The 16,044-nt window shown below is 47.1% G+C and overlaps 1 protein-coding gene across 1 annotated transcript; it reads right to left on the reverse strand.

Moving 5' to 3' along the window:
- Positions 1-612: 612 nt before the first annotated feature.
- Positions 613-13,613, reverse strand: LOC112605050 (40S ribosomal protein S4, X isoform). The gene is made up of 2 exons (XM_025354624.1): positions 12,788-13,613; positions 613-641 (listed from the first exon to the last, which is right to left on the reverse strand). The coding sequence occupies exon 1, from the start codon at positions 13,586-13,588 to the stop codon at positions 12,797-12,799; it is 792 nt and encodes a 263-aa protein (XP_025210409.1). The 5' UTR covers positions 13,589-13,613; the 3' UTR covers positions 613-641; positions 12,788-12,796.
- Between the last annotated feature and the right edge of the window lie 2,431 nt (positions 13,614-16,044).

The raw sequence follows: 16,044 nt of genomic DNA on the forward strand, positions 1-16,044 counted from the left end.
CCAGTTCAAGTGATTCTCCTGCTTCAGCCTCCCGAGTAGCTGGGATTATGGGCACGCCCCACCACACCAGGCTGATTTTTGTAAGAATCCCCAATTTTAGAGCTGAGAAGGACCTGAGAGGACCCACCTTATTCGAGAATCCACTGCTGTGCAATTGGCTTCACTTTCACAAATTTGCCACGTAGCCCACCAGGTAGTATGACTGACAAGGCAGAGCAGCCCAATGAGGCTTCCTGGGAGAGGAGCCTGGAGCCAAGCCTCCAAGGGCAGATGCAGCCTGTGGCAACACAGCTATGTGGAGCAGCATGAACAATGCAGACGCCAAAAAGGGCAAGGCGTGTCTGCACCACAAGGAAATATGTCAGTGAGTGATGACAGCCTCATTGCTGGGGCCGATCACAGGGACCTGAAATGAGTCCTGAGATTACTATTCAATGCCACCACGCCTTCCCTTCCACACCCAGCTCTGAAGTTTTCTGTGGGCAGATCTCAGCCCTGGCAGAAGGATCTGAAAATTGCTTTTTATATCATGCTGAAGAGGAGAAGGCATGCTTATCAGAAGCAGATGCTTAAATGTGGGAGGGCCTTATCTGGGGGGTGAGAGGAGGCCTGTTTGGGACCTTGGTGCAGCCCCCATGGGGGTTGCTTTGTGCCAGGCTCTCCAAGATATCTGCCTGCATCTTGGTAAAGAATTGCCTCTTCTCTGTTTTGTTGAATGTTACGTTTTAAATTTCAGTAATAGCAACGCTGTGTTCGAATGCACAGTTTGGTACCGTGCCCAAACAGCAGTGAAGGAAAAAGCCTTGCAAATGTGTGCCTCGCTTTCCCAAGGTGAGCCAAGGGACACCCAGATCACGCCCTCCAGGAGACCAGTGGTGCCTCAGACATGGCTTCCTCTGAAGCGGCTTCCTACTTGCGGGTCTAAAGATGCCCATCTGCAGCTGGTTTGAGCCTGGAAAATCTTAGTTCTGTGGGTCCAGAAAGAGTGCTCTTCCCCCCATTTGCTCTTGGCTTCAGAATGGTGTTCAGGGTTGGGGGTGCAGAGTGGGAGGGAGCTGTCTACACTCAGGTTTAATGCACTTTTCATTCATTCCTCAGTATGTACTGAATGTCTTCAATACATTTATTGGGGGACTGTAGGTCAGACGGGAGCTGAGGCTGCAACAGTGTGAACCAGTCCAAGTGCCCAAAACCCCTGTGTCTAGACCCTTCCCTGCCTATCTTCTCCATTGGGCCTCACCCATGCAGAGGCAGAGCAGTGAGGAGTCCCATTTTACAGACCCCCAGTGATTCCCCATTTCCAGTTGCAGAAGCCAAGGGTTGTAGTAGAAGCCCTGGTGTAGTGGCCCTCAGTCTGGGCCTGAGTGCTGAGAACCCAGGAACTAGGCTGGGTTGGGGCAGTGAGTCCTGAAATACTCCAGTTGGATTGATCAGGCAGTAGCAGACTAATGAGATCTTTAACATTCCTGCCTCCTCTCTGTGGTTGCTCTTGTGGTTGCTCCTTCTGAGAATTCTTCTCCTTCCTAGCTACCTGAATCTCTTCCATTCTTCAGGGAGAGCCCAACTTCAGGTCCTCCTCATTCCAGAAGCTTTGGTGATCACTCCATTCTTCTCCCAGCCCTGCCAGTCCCCTTGTACCTCTGCTGCTCTGACTCTAATTAATGACCCTCACTGCCTCCCAGCCCATCTGCCTGAATGCGTGTAAAGGCTGTGGGGGTCGTGAGCTCACGTAAGAGGGGCACCTGGCCTGACTCATCCCCCAGGGCCTGGCATAACTCCCTGCTGCTGGGATGAGCTCAATGCTGTGCTGTGGAGCTTGTCCTGGTCACCTAAGCAAGGCCTCCCTGGCTAACATGTGCCCCCTTCTCACCAACCCTGCAGCAGAACCTGGTGTGGGCACTGGTGATGGCCATCCCCCTGGTCACCAGCCTGTATGTCCTGGTCAACCACAGTTACCTGCTAGTGCTATCACCCAGTGAGACCCTCTCTGCTGACGCTATGGCTGTGAACTGGGGATGACTGCATCACACCATATGTCCCTTGGACTCCAAGCAGACTTTCCAGGCTGGGGAAGGAAAGTGCTCCATGTGTCTTTAAACTTGTCTTTGAATGTGTTGCTTGCTCCATTTCTGAGTGGGGTCTTGTGGCTTCTTCCAGGGTGCTGTTGGAATTCCTTCCCCTGATCCCTTGGTTGTCCTCAGAACCAGGTTCTGGGGTCCTGGGCCTGGCTGGTGCCCTTGGCTGTTGCAGTCTCAACATTTGGTTCCATCAATGAGATGTTCTTCAGCGGAAATTGTTTGTGCTTTGTGGCTGCAAGAGAGGGCCACGTGGTCAGAGATGGGGCCTGGGGCTGGGCAAGAAGGTATGGCTGCAAGAGGGGTGCCACAGGGCCAGCCAGCTACGCTTTCTCCTGCCTGAAGCTTAGCATTTGGCCCAAAACAGGACTTTCCCTGTAAGACATAGCCCTCTTTTCTTCTGAGAACAGGACTTAGGCACTCCATACCTCTCAGCTTTAACTCGAATCCCTTTACTTCCGGGTTTTTGGGAGGTCACAGTATGGGGTCACACCGGTTCGGGGACTGGCAATAAAGATATTTGTGCACATCGGTAGTATAGGGGCCATGGGGAGGAGAGAAAATATTAGTGCGGTTTGTACCTTCTGGGTTTTCTCCCCCTGGGGACTCTCTGCCCTGGTGTTACCTTTGACTGCAATACTGCTGAATAATAGCCCCCAATTCTCAGTGGCTTGCAACAACATTTGACTGTTGTTCCCAAGTCAAGGGGTCAGCTGTGACTTGGCTTCAGGCTGTGGCTTGCTTGGGGTCTCACCTTGGTCTGAGTCTATCCTTATCTCAGGTACTAAGATCAAGGCAGTAACCACTACTGGGAGCCTGATATTGCCTATAGCAGGTAGCAGAGGTTCAAGAGACCAAGCCAAACCACATAAGCATATTTAGAGAATCTACTTGTCACTCCAGCTCATATTTTATTGGTCCAAGCAAGCAACACGGCCAGACTCCACGTCAATGAATGGGGGACTGATATTCCTCCCACAAAGGTGGGGAGAGGAAGGCTGAATATTTGATGAATAATAATACAGTCTTGGCTGGGTGCGGTGGCTCACGCCTGTAATCTCAACACTTTGGGAGGCTAAGGTGGGCAGATCACCTGGGGTCAGGATTTCAAGACCAGCCTGCCCAACGTGGTGAAACTCGATCTCTACTAAAAATACAAAAATTAGCTGGGCGTGGTGGCATGCGCCTGTAATCCCAGCTACTCAGGAGGCTGAGACAGGAGAATCACTTGAACCCAGGAGGTGGAGGTTGCAGTGAGCCGAGATTGAGCCACTGCACTCCAGCCTGGGCGACAGAGCAAGACTCCATCTCAAAAACAAAACAAAACAAAACAAAACAAACAACAACAACAACAACAAAACAGTCTCCACAATAATCCCATATTCCTCTCCATGGTCCATCCATACCTGCCCTGTCCTCTCCTCCCTGGATCTGGTTACCCCAGGTGAACCACAGAGACCTACCTCTGGAAGCTGTGGTGACTAGTAACTGTTAGGTTGGTCATTCTGGTGTCCAGAATGTGTTCGACAGGGGAAGAGATGCTCCCTGAGGCTCCCCTGGGGCCTGCTTGACACTCAGCTCTGCTTTTCAGCCCTGAATTCTGTCTGTGGGTCATATTTATCGTTCCACACCAACTCCAGCCCTGATGTGCACCATGGCCGTGGCTTTGGCCCTGGGCATTCCAGGAAGTTTCAGTCTCACTGTGAACTTCATAAGGCAAGTGAGACAGTCCTCCCACATCAGGTGTCTGATGATCAGGTATCCGTGTACACACGGGAGCCCCCGTGTGTACACATTCACACACACGCACGTATACATAAACACATGCATACACACCCCCTGGACCCCTCCCGCCATATACACACACATGTAGTACATGTAGTCATACACATGCACACACACTTCTGGAGACCCCATGTGTACACAGTCACACTCACATGTGCATATAGACATAAACACATCCATGCACACTTCTGCAAGCCCAGGCTCAGGTCCCCTGAACATGCGTCTACATTTCAGCCATGCTTTCCCAGTCGTGTTTCCAAAATTAAACATGGCTCTCTCCTCTCTTGTCCTGTTTCTAAAAATTCAGTAAGACATATGTTTACCAAGAGACAGACACATTAAAGGCTTGTGCTGTCTTTGTCATTTTTCCTTTTTTTGTTGTTCCTTTATTCTGTTGCTAAGATGATTTAAAGGATATTCAGGCATTATTCTCACTACCTGTAGCCCTCGGCTGTGGTCTGATTTTTCCTTCGTGGTGGAGGTCTGCATTCTGGACTCTGGCCTAACATGATCTCTATGGAACGCAGGTCAGAGCCACAACCAATCTGGGCAGGCGCAATAACTATGTTCTGACCCCATTTATTACTTTCTCAAGGGCAGAAATTGATGGGCTATTGTGATATCCAGTTTATAACCTCATTTGAAGCAGGGTCAATGGGCAGCAGGCAAGCGTAATGTCTGGGTGCAGAGGGAGTTCTCAGAAGAAGTTTTAAAAATTATTATTTATATACATATTTTAAATAAACAGAGATGAGGTCTTGCTATGTTGTCCCGGCTGGTCTCAAACTCCTGGGCTCAAGTGGTCCTCCCACCTCTGCCTCCCAAAGTGCTGGATTACAGATGTGAGCTGCCGCACCTGGCCTGGAAGAAGTTTTTAAGCATTGCCCGTTTTCTTTCTTTGTTGTCATAGTCTAATTAATTTGGAACAGCTTGTACTGTGCTTGATGCGACTCTCTTAAGAACAGTAAGTAACATGTAAGGTTTTTTTCTTTTGTCTTTTTCCTATAAGAAAGAGTAAAATCAGTATATGGTAAGAACAAAATCAAATCCATAGTGAGCTTAGGGGGACTTCAGGCTGAGACTGGGGAATGTGGCTGAGGATGTCTCTGCAGAATGAGGATTACTGAATGGTCCATCCCAAGTAGGACCCAACATCTCCTAGCATTGACCGCCTCCAAAGATAACCTGGTCTGGACCCTGCCTCCAGGGTTAGGAGTTTTTTATCAGACCTACATCAGTCACCCAACTACAAGCACTGGGGAGGGCACAGCAAAGGGTTTGTCTGGGTGCCCAGTGGCCCAGCTCACCATGCCACCAGCCCAGAGGGAAATAATAGGTGGTTGGGGGGGTTCTGCTGTGGGCCTGCTGTCCCTGAAGAGAGCACAGACTTCCCTGAGATTCTACCAAGACTTTCTTTTTTCTGTCTTTAAGAGACAGGATCGCCAGGCATGGTGGCTCACACCTGTAATCCCAGCACTTTGGGAGGCCGAGGCAGGCGGATCACTTGAGGTCAGAAGTTTGTGACCAACCTGGCCAACATGGTGAAACCCCGTCTCTCCTAAAAATACAAAATTTAGCCAGGAGTGGTGGCACATGCCTGTAATCCCAGCTACTCCGGAGGCTGAAGCAGGAGAATCACTTAAACACAGGAGGCGGAGGTTACAGTGAGCCTGGGCGACAGAGTGAGACTCCATCTCAAAAAAAAAAAAAAAAAAAAAAAAAAGAGGCTCTTGCTCTGTCACCCAAGCAGGAGTGCAGTGGTGCAATCATAGCTCACTGCAAATTTGAACTGGGCTCAAGGTATCCTCTCACCCCAGCCTCCTGAGTAGTTGCAACTACAGGCATGAATAATGACGCTTGGCTAATTTTTAAAGAGACAGGGTCTCGCCCTCTTGCCCAGGCTGGTCACAAACTCCTGGGCTCAAGTGATCCTTCCTTTTCAGCCTCCCAAAATGTTGCGATTACAGGCATGAGCCACTATGTCCTGCCCACGTTTTCATTTTTTTAAGAAACACAAACTCTCCTTCCCTTTGAAAATGTCCTCCTTATCCAGCCAGGGCAAGTCAGAGAGGCCTGGTCTGAAGGCATGTGGGTGACTGAATTTGTGTGCATGCCACTATATGCCTGAAGACAAAGGGAGAAATAGGCTACTGGTTAACCTCCAGTGCATGCTTTTCCTTAGGGCCCTGACCCTGCCTCCGCTACTTGATCTGCATGGATCGGGGAGCTGAGGTGGCCGAATGGCCCTGGATGAGCTGACACCTCTGCCCTCGGTTTGCACCTGCTGGGTCAGCCCACCTACAGCAGAATCTGGTAATGAGCAGCCCACATTTTCCTAGCCTGTCTTATCAGCAGAACCGCCATCAACTCTCCTGTACTTGCAGATAAAGAAGAAGAATCTTCTGCGACATTACAAGGGAGACTTTGAGACAGACTTTGGACTTTTCCAACCCTACGCTCCTGCATGAGGCAGGTCTTTGGGCCACAGCCTCATTCAGAGCCAAGAAGACTGTAAGGGGCTGCCATGATCCTTATATTTGGTAGAGAATTTCCATATTTTTCTGGTGCTGGAGGGACAGTTGAATCACAAGGCATTAACTTTGCTTGCCAGGGACTCATTTCTCTTCTTGAGGACTCGGAGGGAAAACAGATGCAGAGAGAATCCATGTACACACTTGGGTTCACACAGCACAGAGAGCAGAATGCTGGCTCCCAAGGCTCTGCTCCCTGGAGAGCCTCTAGTAGCCCAGCAGGTGGCTCTCCTGGTCCAGGCGAAGTTTAAAGGCAGGGCCTGGAAGAGAGGAGCTGCTGGCTGGTGTAAACAACAGGAAGGCAGGCAGGAGGGACAGAGCCTGGGGACCATACGCTACCTCCTGTTCCCCCTTCATCATCCAGGTCTCAGGGGCCAAATTCCCACTGTGCCCACTGCAGGTTCCCACCTTCATTCCCACAATCACGCTCCTGGCTTATCTCTACTGTTGCTGGTGCCCGTCATCAACCATCCCCAGACAGTTCCTGTACGTCTTCCTCTTCCTGCTCAGTGGCTTCCTGGTGTACTTCCCACTTGTCCACTTCCAGTGCCAGCCCAGGTGTTTGCAGCTGGTCACTCTACATCTCCAGATGCTCCTGGAAGTTTCTCCAGACACTAAAATATTGGCTGAAGGACTGGACAGGTTCTGCACTGCCCTCTTTGCTGCAACCACCTCTATCCCTACACAAGTGGCCTTGCCCGGTTCTCTGTAGGTTGACTTAGTGCTGTAACTCTATGATAGCTCAGCTGTCATAGAGTTCCGGGCTACCCTCTCCTGAGAGTGCTCCCCTTCTCTAAGAACTGTTCCTTTGACACAGCCAAACTGGCATTACATAATGGCCTCTCTGGGTCATAGTTCTTTCATAGTTTTTTTGTAGCCTATGCGGGCAGCATGGAATAAGTTTCCTTCTTTGGTATTTTGGTATGAGAATTCTACGGTCCGATTCAGGCTCGGATGGTTGCTTGAGCTAAAGCATTGTCAATCTTGGGCTCTATGTGGGGCCATCTTTTATCATGTGGGCAGAGAAGTAGAGAAAGTCATTGTGGCGGGGAGAAAGAAGATCCATAATGACATGTGCAGAGAAATTCTGTGATCCCAAGGATCTGGGAAGGAAATTTGAGAAAGTAGCGGCTTTGATTTCTGATTGTGTTCCAATTCTGGTCCCTGTTTTTCTATGGTCTAACTGTCATCTAATGATCTTTCCTGGTTTTTGATTGTCTAACACAATGTGATACCTTGAAATAAATTTCCCATCTTAACTCAGGTGAATTAGAACAGGCTCCTATTTCTTGCAACTAGAAAAATGTTGGCTCTGATAAGCCTTCTTGTTCAGGAAGAAACGATAGTAGAAGTTCTCTGCTTATCCTTCTGGAATGCATTCCAAGACCCCCAGCAGATGCCTGAAACCATGGATAGTACCAAACCCTACACATACTATGTTTTCTAGACCTACTAACTAAGACGGCTACTAAGTGACTCCCACATGGGGAGCATATACAAGATGGATATGCTGGACAAAGGGATGGTTCATGTCCTTGGCGGGATGAGGTAAGATGGTGAGAGATTTTGTCATGCTATCAGATCAGCGTGCAATTTAAAACTTATACATTGTTTATTCCTGGAATGTTCCATTTAATATTTTCAGACCTCTGTTGATCACAGCTAACTGAAACATTGGATAAGAGGAGACTGTGGTACTTTAGTCTCTGTTGGAAGCTGCCTATTAGTTTGAATAGGGAAAGAAGCAAGAGACATATCCCTGGAAAGGAGAGGTCATCGGTTTTGAGTAGAAGAGAGGACAGTCACATTTCTAGAAGAAAGGATGAAAAGTTAGAGCTAACCCCAGAAGGCTAACCTGGTTATGGGACTAAATAGAGACAAAGGAGCAGAGAAATCTGGCTTCCCCGGGGAGAAAATGGCAGAGGATAGACACAGGGCCTAGAAAGAGGCTGGGAGTGCAGCTCCTGGGTGCACCCCTGGACGTGACTCAAAGAGAGGGGCTGAGGACACTGTTCAGAATCTAACTGGGCCTGGGCAGCCTGCACGTGGCTTTGCTGATTGACGTGGAGAAGGTGGCAATACCTGCCGCCTGAACCTTTGTCTTGGTAGGTTGTTTGCTTACATCAATGAATTCTCCATTTCTTTGACACGAACTGAATGTCCAACAATTCAATTCAATTCTACACTCCACAGGTTTAGGGACTGAGTCCCACAAGACTGTGCTCACTTCAGACACCAGTTGCAAGTATTGGGTGCCCAGGTTACCCACATTTCTGTCTGACTTGGCTACAAAGATGGAGATTTCCACAGCTTCCCTCTTCAGGTTTGAAAATTTGCAAGAATGTCTCAGATGTCTCAGGAAACTACTTAACTCACTATTACCAGTTAATTTCAAAAGACACCATTCACATACAGCCAGATGGAACAGCTGAACCAGGCAGAGCATTTGGGAAGGGCACAGAGCTTCCACGCCCTCTTCCCGGTAGCCACGCTCTTGGCACCTCAAGGCGTTCACCAACCTGATAGCTCCCCAAATCCTGTAATGTAGGGACTTTATGGAGGTTTCATTATATAACCATGATTGACTAAATCATTGGCCATTGGCTGGACTCACTCTCCAGCCCCTCTCCCCTCTCCAGAGGTTTAGGGATGAGGCTGAAAGTCCCAACCCTCTAATCACGCCTTGGGCTTTCTGGCAAGGAGACCCCATCCTAAAACTATCCAGGGGCCCTCAGCCACCTGTCATCTCATTAGCATACAAAAGTCACTCTTATCATTATGGAGATTCCAAGGGTTTTAGGAACAGTGTACCAAGAACTGGGGACATAAACCAAATACTTATTTTTTGTTATATCACACTTCTGAATTATAAACACTTTATTAGTCCTGTTCCCCAGAACACAGCTGCCAGTGAAATTCTAGGAAAATCCTCACATTCCTTCTCCTCCCAGCAGGACAGCCTGCCTTAGAGAAAAAGATTACAAGAGAGACTGGTCCTATCCAGCTCCTTTCAAAAGAGGCCATGAATTTGGCTGAACATTCGCCAGGAAAGGCTCTGGGGTCTCCAGCAGGAATTAGTCCTTTCCTCCTTCGGCCTCCCACCAAACTGCCCCTGTGCCGTTTATGAGCTTTTCTGGGTCCTGGACGCCGGGTTTGGCTGTGTGTCCTATTGCCCTCTGGGCTGAAGGTTTGGTGAGTATGGGGGCTCGTTCTCAGACTCGTTTGTACATCCCTCAGTTCCCATCATGGTTCTGGGCTCCTTGCTGATCAATAAGACTTGGTGAATCAAAATAATGAAATATTTGTTGAATGAGGAGAGAATGAATCACATTTCTATTTTTAAGACTTGCACTCACGCTCATCTTCCCCATGGCCCTGGCTCCAAGACGCTGTCCTGAGAAGGTTCTCTAGGGAGGAAGGACATCTTCCATGTCTTGAGCAGTCCTCTCTAACTGTCATGGGCACATGCCTGGAGGTGGGAGGCAGAGTGGGTGGCTGAACCAGGCACAGGCTAGGTTCTGGGTCATGCACCTGTTAGACTGAGTCTCACTTTGTTATTCAATCTGCCATCCTTCCCCAAACCAACTGCCTTTCGACTCCCAGTCCTCTTGTGGTGGAAGAAAGTACGTAAGGCAGGGCTCTGTGAGGGCAGCTTCTTACCCCTCAAATTACCTGGCACACCTTCCCCGAGCTCCTGTCCTGCCCCTGGCCCTTTCATGGGCCCCAGGACGGTAGTGGGGAGTGATCCCAGATGGAAATCTGAGACTTCTTAGGGAATTAATATGTTGGACTTTCTTGCGCCAAGTCAAGATCACAGTCTCCATAGTTATTTCTCTGCTATAAGGTCAAGGATGACATAGTAAGTGTCATGGTCTGGCCTTCAGTCTGGAAAAAAATGTTCTGAATCTTGGGGACAAGATTGGTGGAGCACCTGAAGTTAGGAGTTTGAGACCAGCCTGGCCAACATGGGGAAAACTGCATCTCTACTAAAAATACAAAAGTTAGCCGGGCATGGTGACACACAAACCTGTAATCCTAGCTACTTGGGAGGCTCAGGCAGGAGAATCATTTGAACCCGGGAGGTGGAGGTTTTAGTGAATCAAGATCACGCCACTGCACTCCAGCCTGGGTGACAGAGCGAGACTCTGTCTTCAAAAGATGAATGACATGGAGGAGAGCTAGCCCCCAGCCAACCCTTTATGGGCATATAGTGTGAGCATAATTAACCTTTTGTGATATCATGGTGTAGTAAGAGATATGTATTTGGTGTTAGTCCCTAGTTCCCTTGTAGCTTCCTGAGTGGTACTGGTAGAAGGAGCATCTTTTTCTATTCATAATAAGCCCTTTCAACCATGAGCTTATGCTAATGGCGTGACTCTAGGAGGAGAGGGGCTGGTTGCCAGAGGAAGCAACCATGTGATTAGAGGGCTGGAACTTTCAGCTCCAGGCACTCTACCTCCAGGGAGAGGAAAGGGGATGGGAATTGAGCCTGATCACCAGTGGCCAATGATTGACTCAATCATGTTTACATAATGGAAACTCCATAAAAAGCCTAAATGAAGGGGTTTGGAGAGCTTCCAGGCTGGTGAGCCCATGGAGGTGCTGGGAGAGTGGTGTATCTGGAGAGGGCAGGGAAGCTCCATGCCTCTTTCCCACCTTGCCCTATGTACCTCTTCATCTGGACTGTTCATTTGTATCTTTTATAATAAACTGGTAACCATAAGTTAGGAGCTGGGAGTAGTCAGGCGCACCTGTAGTCCCAGCTACTCATGAGGCTGAGGTAGAAGGATCCCTTGAGTTCAGGAGTTCAGGACTAGCCTGGGTGACATAGTGAGACCCTGTCTCTACAAAATTTAAGTAAACAAATAAAAGCACACATAAGTAAGGTGTTTTCTTGAGTTCTGTGAGTCATGAAAGCAGATTATCAAACACAAGGAGAGGGCTGTGGAAACCCCTAATTTTTAGCCAAGTTGGTCAGAAGTACCAGAGGCCCGGGACTTGTGTAATTGAGCCTGTAATGTGTGGGATCTGTGCCCATTCTGTGTGGGTAATATCAGAATTGAATTGCAGGACATGCAGTTGGTGTCAGGAGAGTTGGAGAATTGCTTGGGGTGGAAAATCCACACATTTGATGTTGTGAGTAGAGATATACAGGGTTTTCTTTCATTGTTTTAAACCACTGAGAGTTGGAGGGTGTTACTGCAGCATAATCTAGTTAGTTCATCGCGACTGTTCATTTCTCTTCTGTTCAGGAGTCTTACAAGTGCCTAGAGCTGTTGACCAGCTGGTGGATGTCAGCTAAGGAGTTAGTGATGGAGCCACACTTGATGGGAGCTCATCCTCTCCCTGGTCTCCTCCGTCACACTTCGTGGATTCCTCATCCATCTTCTCTGCCCTTCATCTGGCACCACCCTGCCTTTTTCTTCCTTTCCACAGGCACAGTCTTACATTACCTCTGGGAGAGGAAAAACTGGTTCTACAAATATGCATAAAGGAAATTTTCTCTAGTGAGGGCTTTTAAATCATTGTTCCTGCTTAGGCATGGGCCGAAGGAGAAAACACTGCCACCCAGCCCTTGGGGCACCATTGAGAGAGGAGGCAAACACAGAGAAAAAACAGGCAGATTACTATTTCCATCCAAATACTAACCAGGCCCGACCCTGCTTAGCTTCCGAGATCAGACGAGATCGGGCATGTTCAGGGTGGTATGGCCATAGGCCAGATTATTACTTCGACCTATAACCCTGGTGCCCACAGATAAACACACACAACAGCCCTTTTTAAATAGAAATGGGTGATATTCTGGATTTTTCTTTTTCTTTTTCTTTTTTTTTTTTGAGACGGAGTTTCTCTGTTGCCAGGTTCTGGAGTACCATGGCAGGATCTCAGCTCACTGCAACCTCTACCTCCCAGGTTCAAGTGATACCGCTTGCCTCAGCCTCCCGAGTAGCTGGGACTACAGGTGCACACCACCACGCCCGGCTAATTTTTTTGTATTTCTGTAGACACATACAACATGGCTTCTTGCTATGCCTGTCCTTCTGTGTTGCTTTACTTTATTCCCATGGAAAGCCTGTCTTCTCTATCTTCTATCTCTTCCTCCCTGGAACTGCTTCTTTGCATTTAAACAACCTCTCTCAAGTGCTCAATTGCACTGTCCCCTTCAGCTAAAAGTCACTCTAATTTGGCACTTCCCGATTAACAAAGTCCCTTATAGTTATTCATGCCATTGAATAATAATGGCTAAGATTTACTGAACATGTATTAAGATGCCAATCTAAATACAATGCAATCATTCCAACTTATGGATGAGGCTCAGTGTAAAATTTTTTTTTTTTTTTTTTTTTCCTGCCACAATATTTTTAATTACGTACAAAGGTCTGACATGGCACCCAGGGACCCATTTCACCCACTGCTCTGTTTGGCCGCCAGTCTTTTGTCTCTCTCTTCAGCAATGGTGAGGCGGATACCCTTTCCTCGGGGAAGAGAAATCCATGGTTTGTTGCCCTTGCCAATAACAAAAATGTTGGAAAGTCGAGTGGCAAAGCTGTTGCCATTGGCATCTTTCACGTGAACCACGTCAAAAGATCCAGGATGCCTCTCTCTGTTGGTGATCACACCAATTCTTCCCAGGTTAGCACCTCCAGTCACCATACACAGGTTACCAGTGTCGAACTTGATGAAATCAGTAATCTTGCCAGTCTCCAAATCAATCTGAATGGTATCATTCACCTTGATGAGGGGATCGGGGTAGCGGATGGTACGGGCATCATGAGTCACCAGATGAGGGATTCCTTTTGTGCCCACAAAGATCTTTCTCACTTTGCATAACTTGTACTTGGCCTCCTCAGGTGTAATACGATGTACAGCAAAGCGACCCTTGGTGTCATAGATCAGACGGAAATTCTCTCCCGTCTTGTCAATGCTGATGACATCCATGAATCCAGCAGGGTAGGTTATATCAGTTCGGACCTTGCCATCGATCTTAATGAACCGCTGCATGCAAATCTTCTTTACTTCATCTCCTGTCAGGGCATACTTAAGTCTGTTCCTTAGGAAGATGATGAGGGGGAGACACTCTCTCAACTTGTGGGGACCGGTGGATGGACGAGGAGCAAACACACCGGTCAATTTATCCAGCATCCAATGCTTTGGAGCTGCTACCCGCTTCAGATGCTTCTTGGGACCACGAGCCATGGCTGCGTTAGGCAAGGAAAGAGCTCAGTGTAAAATTAATAACAGGTCTAAGGTCACTGAGTAAGTAGCAGTGAGAATCTGAGTCACCACACTCTATTCAATGGGATTTTTGTCTCTTGACCTCTCAACGGTAGTGGGGGCGTTTCCCACTACGAACCCTCCCTTTGTTCTCTACTTTTACTTTCCTGATTATGCCCCTTTGGTTTGTCTTTTACCCTTTTCTCTAGTGGCTTATTCTCGGTTTCCTTTGTAAACTCTGACTTCTCTACAGGCACTTTAATTGCTAGTATTCCTCGGGAATCTGTCCAATCTTTCTCCATACATTCTACTCATTCTCTCTGGGTAATTTCAGCTATTCCCTGGGCTATACCTCTGGCTTTTACATGCTAAGGATGCCCTTAGTTTCCAGGTCCCTGCAGTTTCTCCTGCTCAACCCTCTGGCTTCCTGACCTATTCCTTACTAGAAACCTCCACTTGAATATCTCACTTGCACTAAACCTCATGTGTTCAAAAAATGAACTCGCCTTTTTCCCCTCCAATCTCGCTTCTCTCCAGAGTCTCATGGCTCAGGGCACAGCATCCATGCAATTTCCCAAGTTAGAAACCTAAGATCTGTCCTTGACGTCTCTCTTTCTCTCATCTCTCCTATCTAATTCATCATTAAGTCCTGTCCATGTGTGCCTCCTAAATTTCTTAGACATTGGTTCTCTTTGATCCCTTGTTTCCATGTTGGCCAGGACGGTCTCGATCTCCTGACCTCGTGATCCGCCTGCCTCGGCCTCCCAAAGTGCTGGGATTACAGGCGTATTCTGGATTTTTCTAAAAATTCCCCAATTTATCTGGGGCTGGGTGTGGTGGCTCACCCCTATAATCCTAGCACTTTGGGAGGCCAACGCCGGAGCTTGAGCCCAAGAGTTCAAGACTAGCCTGGGCAACATAGTGAGACCTCTCTACAAAAAAAATTTAAAAATCTACAAAACCAACACAAAACCCACAATTTATCTGGAAGGGCTTTTTATGTGATACTTTTTACATTAGCACATAACTTCTTTTTAATGATTATTTAGTATTATTGACTTATTCTTCAAAAGTATTTGGTTGTTTTCTCTTTGTTATAAGCAAAGCTGAAGGGGCCATCTTGGTGTAGAGGAAAGTGATGAACAGACCACAGGCATCCTCTTTCTTCCCTGAATCATCACTGTTCACCTTGTTTTAAGTTATAGTCTTCCTCCTGAATTCATTTTTCATGATTTTTTTCCTATAAATTAAATATATGTTTTAGATATAGTGAGGTATATCTAAGCTATAGTTATTGTGACACATACTGAGGGCTCTATTAACTGTTAATTTGCCTATAGAATAGAGATGCTCTTCAATTATTTTTAAAAATTATATAAACTCTAAATTAAAATTTTTGTGAAATGAATCTTCCAGGCCGGGTGTGGTGACTCACACCTGTAATCCTAGCACTTTGGGAAGCTGAGGCGGGCGGATCACTTGAGGCCAGGAGTTCTAGACTGGCCTGGCTAACATGGTGAAACCGCATCTCTACAAAAACTAGCCAGGCGTGGTGGCACCTGTAGTCTCAGCTACTTGGGAGGCTGAGGCAGGAGAATCACTTGAACCCGGGACGGGGAGGTTGTAGGGAGCTGTGATCACGCTATTGCACCGCAGCCTGGGTGATAGAGCGAGACTCTATCTCAAAAAAAAAAAAAAAAAAAAAGAAAAGAAAAGAAAAGAAGAAGCTTCTGATTTTTTTTTTTCCCACTGACCCCACAATCTAACATGTAATGAGAAATAGAGTATAAATCATTTGGGAATCACTGAAATAGCTAAATACATTGAAGAAAAAAACAGCATTTAAAACAACATTTTTATTTTAGGTTTAGGGGTACATGTGAGGGTTTGTTACATAGATAAACACCTGTCACAAGGCTTTGGTATACATATTATTACATCACCCAGGTATTAAGTTCAGTACCTGATAGTTACCTGTTCTGTTCCTCTCCCTCCTGCCACCCTCCCCGCTCGAGTAAGCCCCAGTATCTGTTGTTTCCTTCTCTGTGTCCATAAGTTATCATTTAGCTCCCTAAAAACAGCATTTTGTAACCTGAATATATTCCCTTAGGAAACATCTTTTTTGGGAATAAAGCTTAGGTTTGTGTACCTATGCTTTTTATTTTAGAATAAAAAACTTATACAATTTTTAAAGGTAGAAAGTTTTGTGATACATATTTTTTTAAAGGTCAGAATTTTATTGCTTTAGTCCAAAGGCTCCTTCAGGCTCTTGAGAAAGAAGGCCACATGATGCTATCTTTAAAACACAACACAAAAGCAAAACAGTAAAAGATGTGAATTTCTGTCTGTAATAGTAAACAGCATCTTTAGAGCTAGTTTCCCATTAGAGATGATCAGAACAGAGTGTTACCAATGCCAGGTGACTCTGTTTCAGAGAT

This window comes from Theropithecus gelada, chromosome 13 (assembly GCF_003255815.1).
Source record: "Theropithecus gelada isolate Dixy chromosome 13, Tgel_1.0, whole genome shotgun sequence".
Taxonomy (NCBI): domain Eukaryota; kingdom Metazoa; phylum Chordata; class Mammalia; order Primates; family Cercopithecidae; genus Theropithecus; species Theropithecus gelada.

Coding starts and splice junctions, on each gene's coding strand:
- LOC112605050 (XM_025354624.1), bottom strand. CDS start 13,588: ATGGCTCGTGGTCCCAAGAAGCATCTGAAGCGGGTAGCAGCTCCAAAG.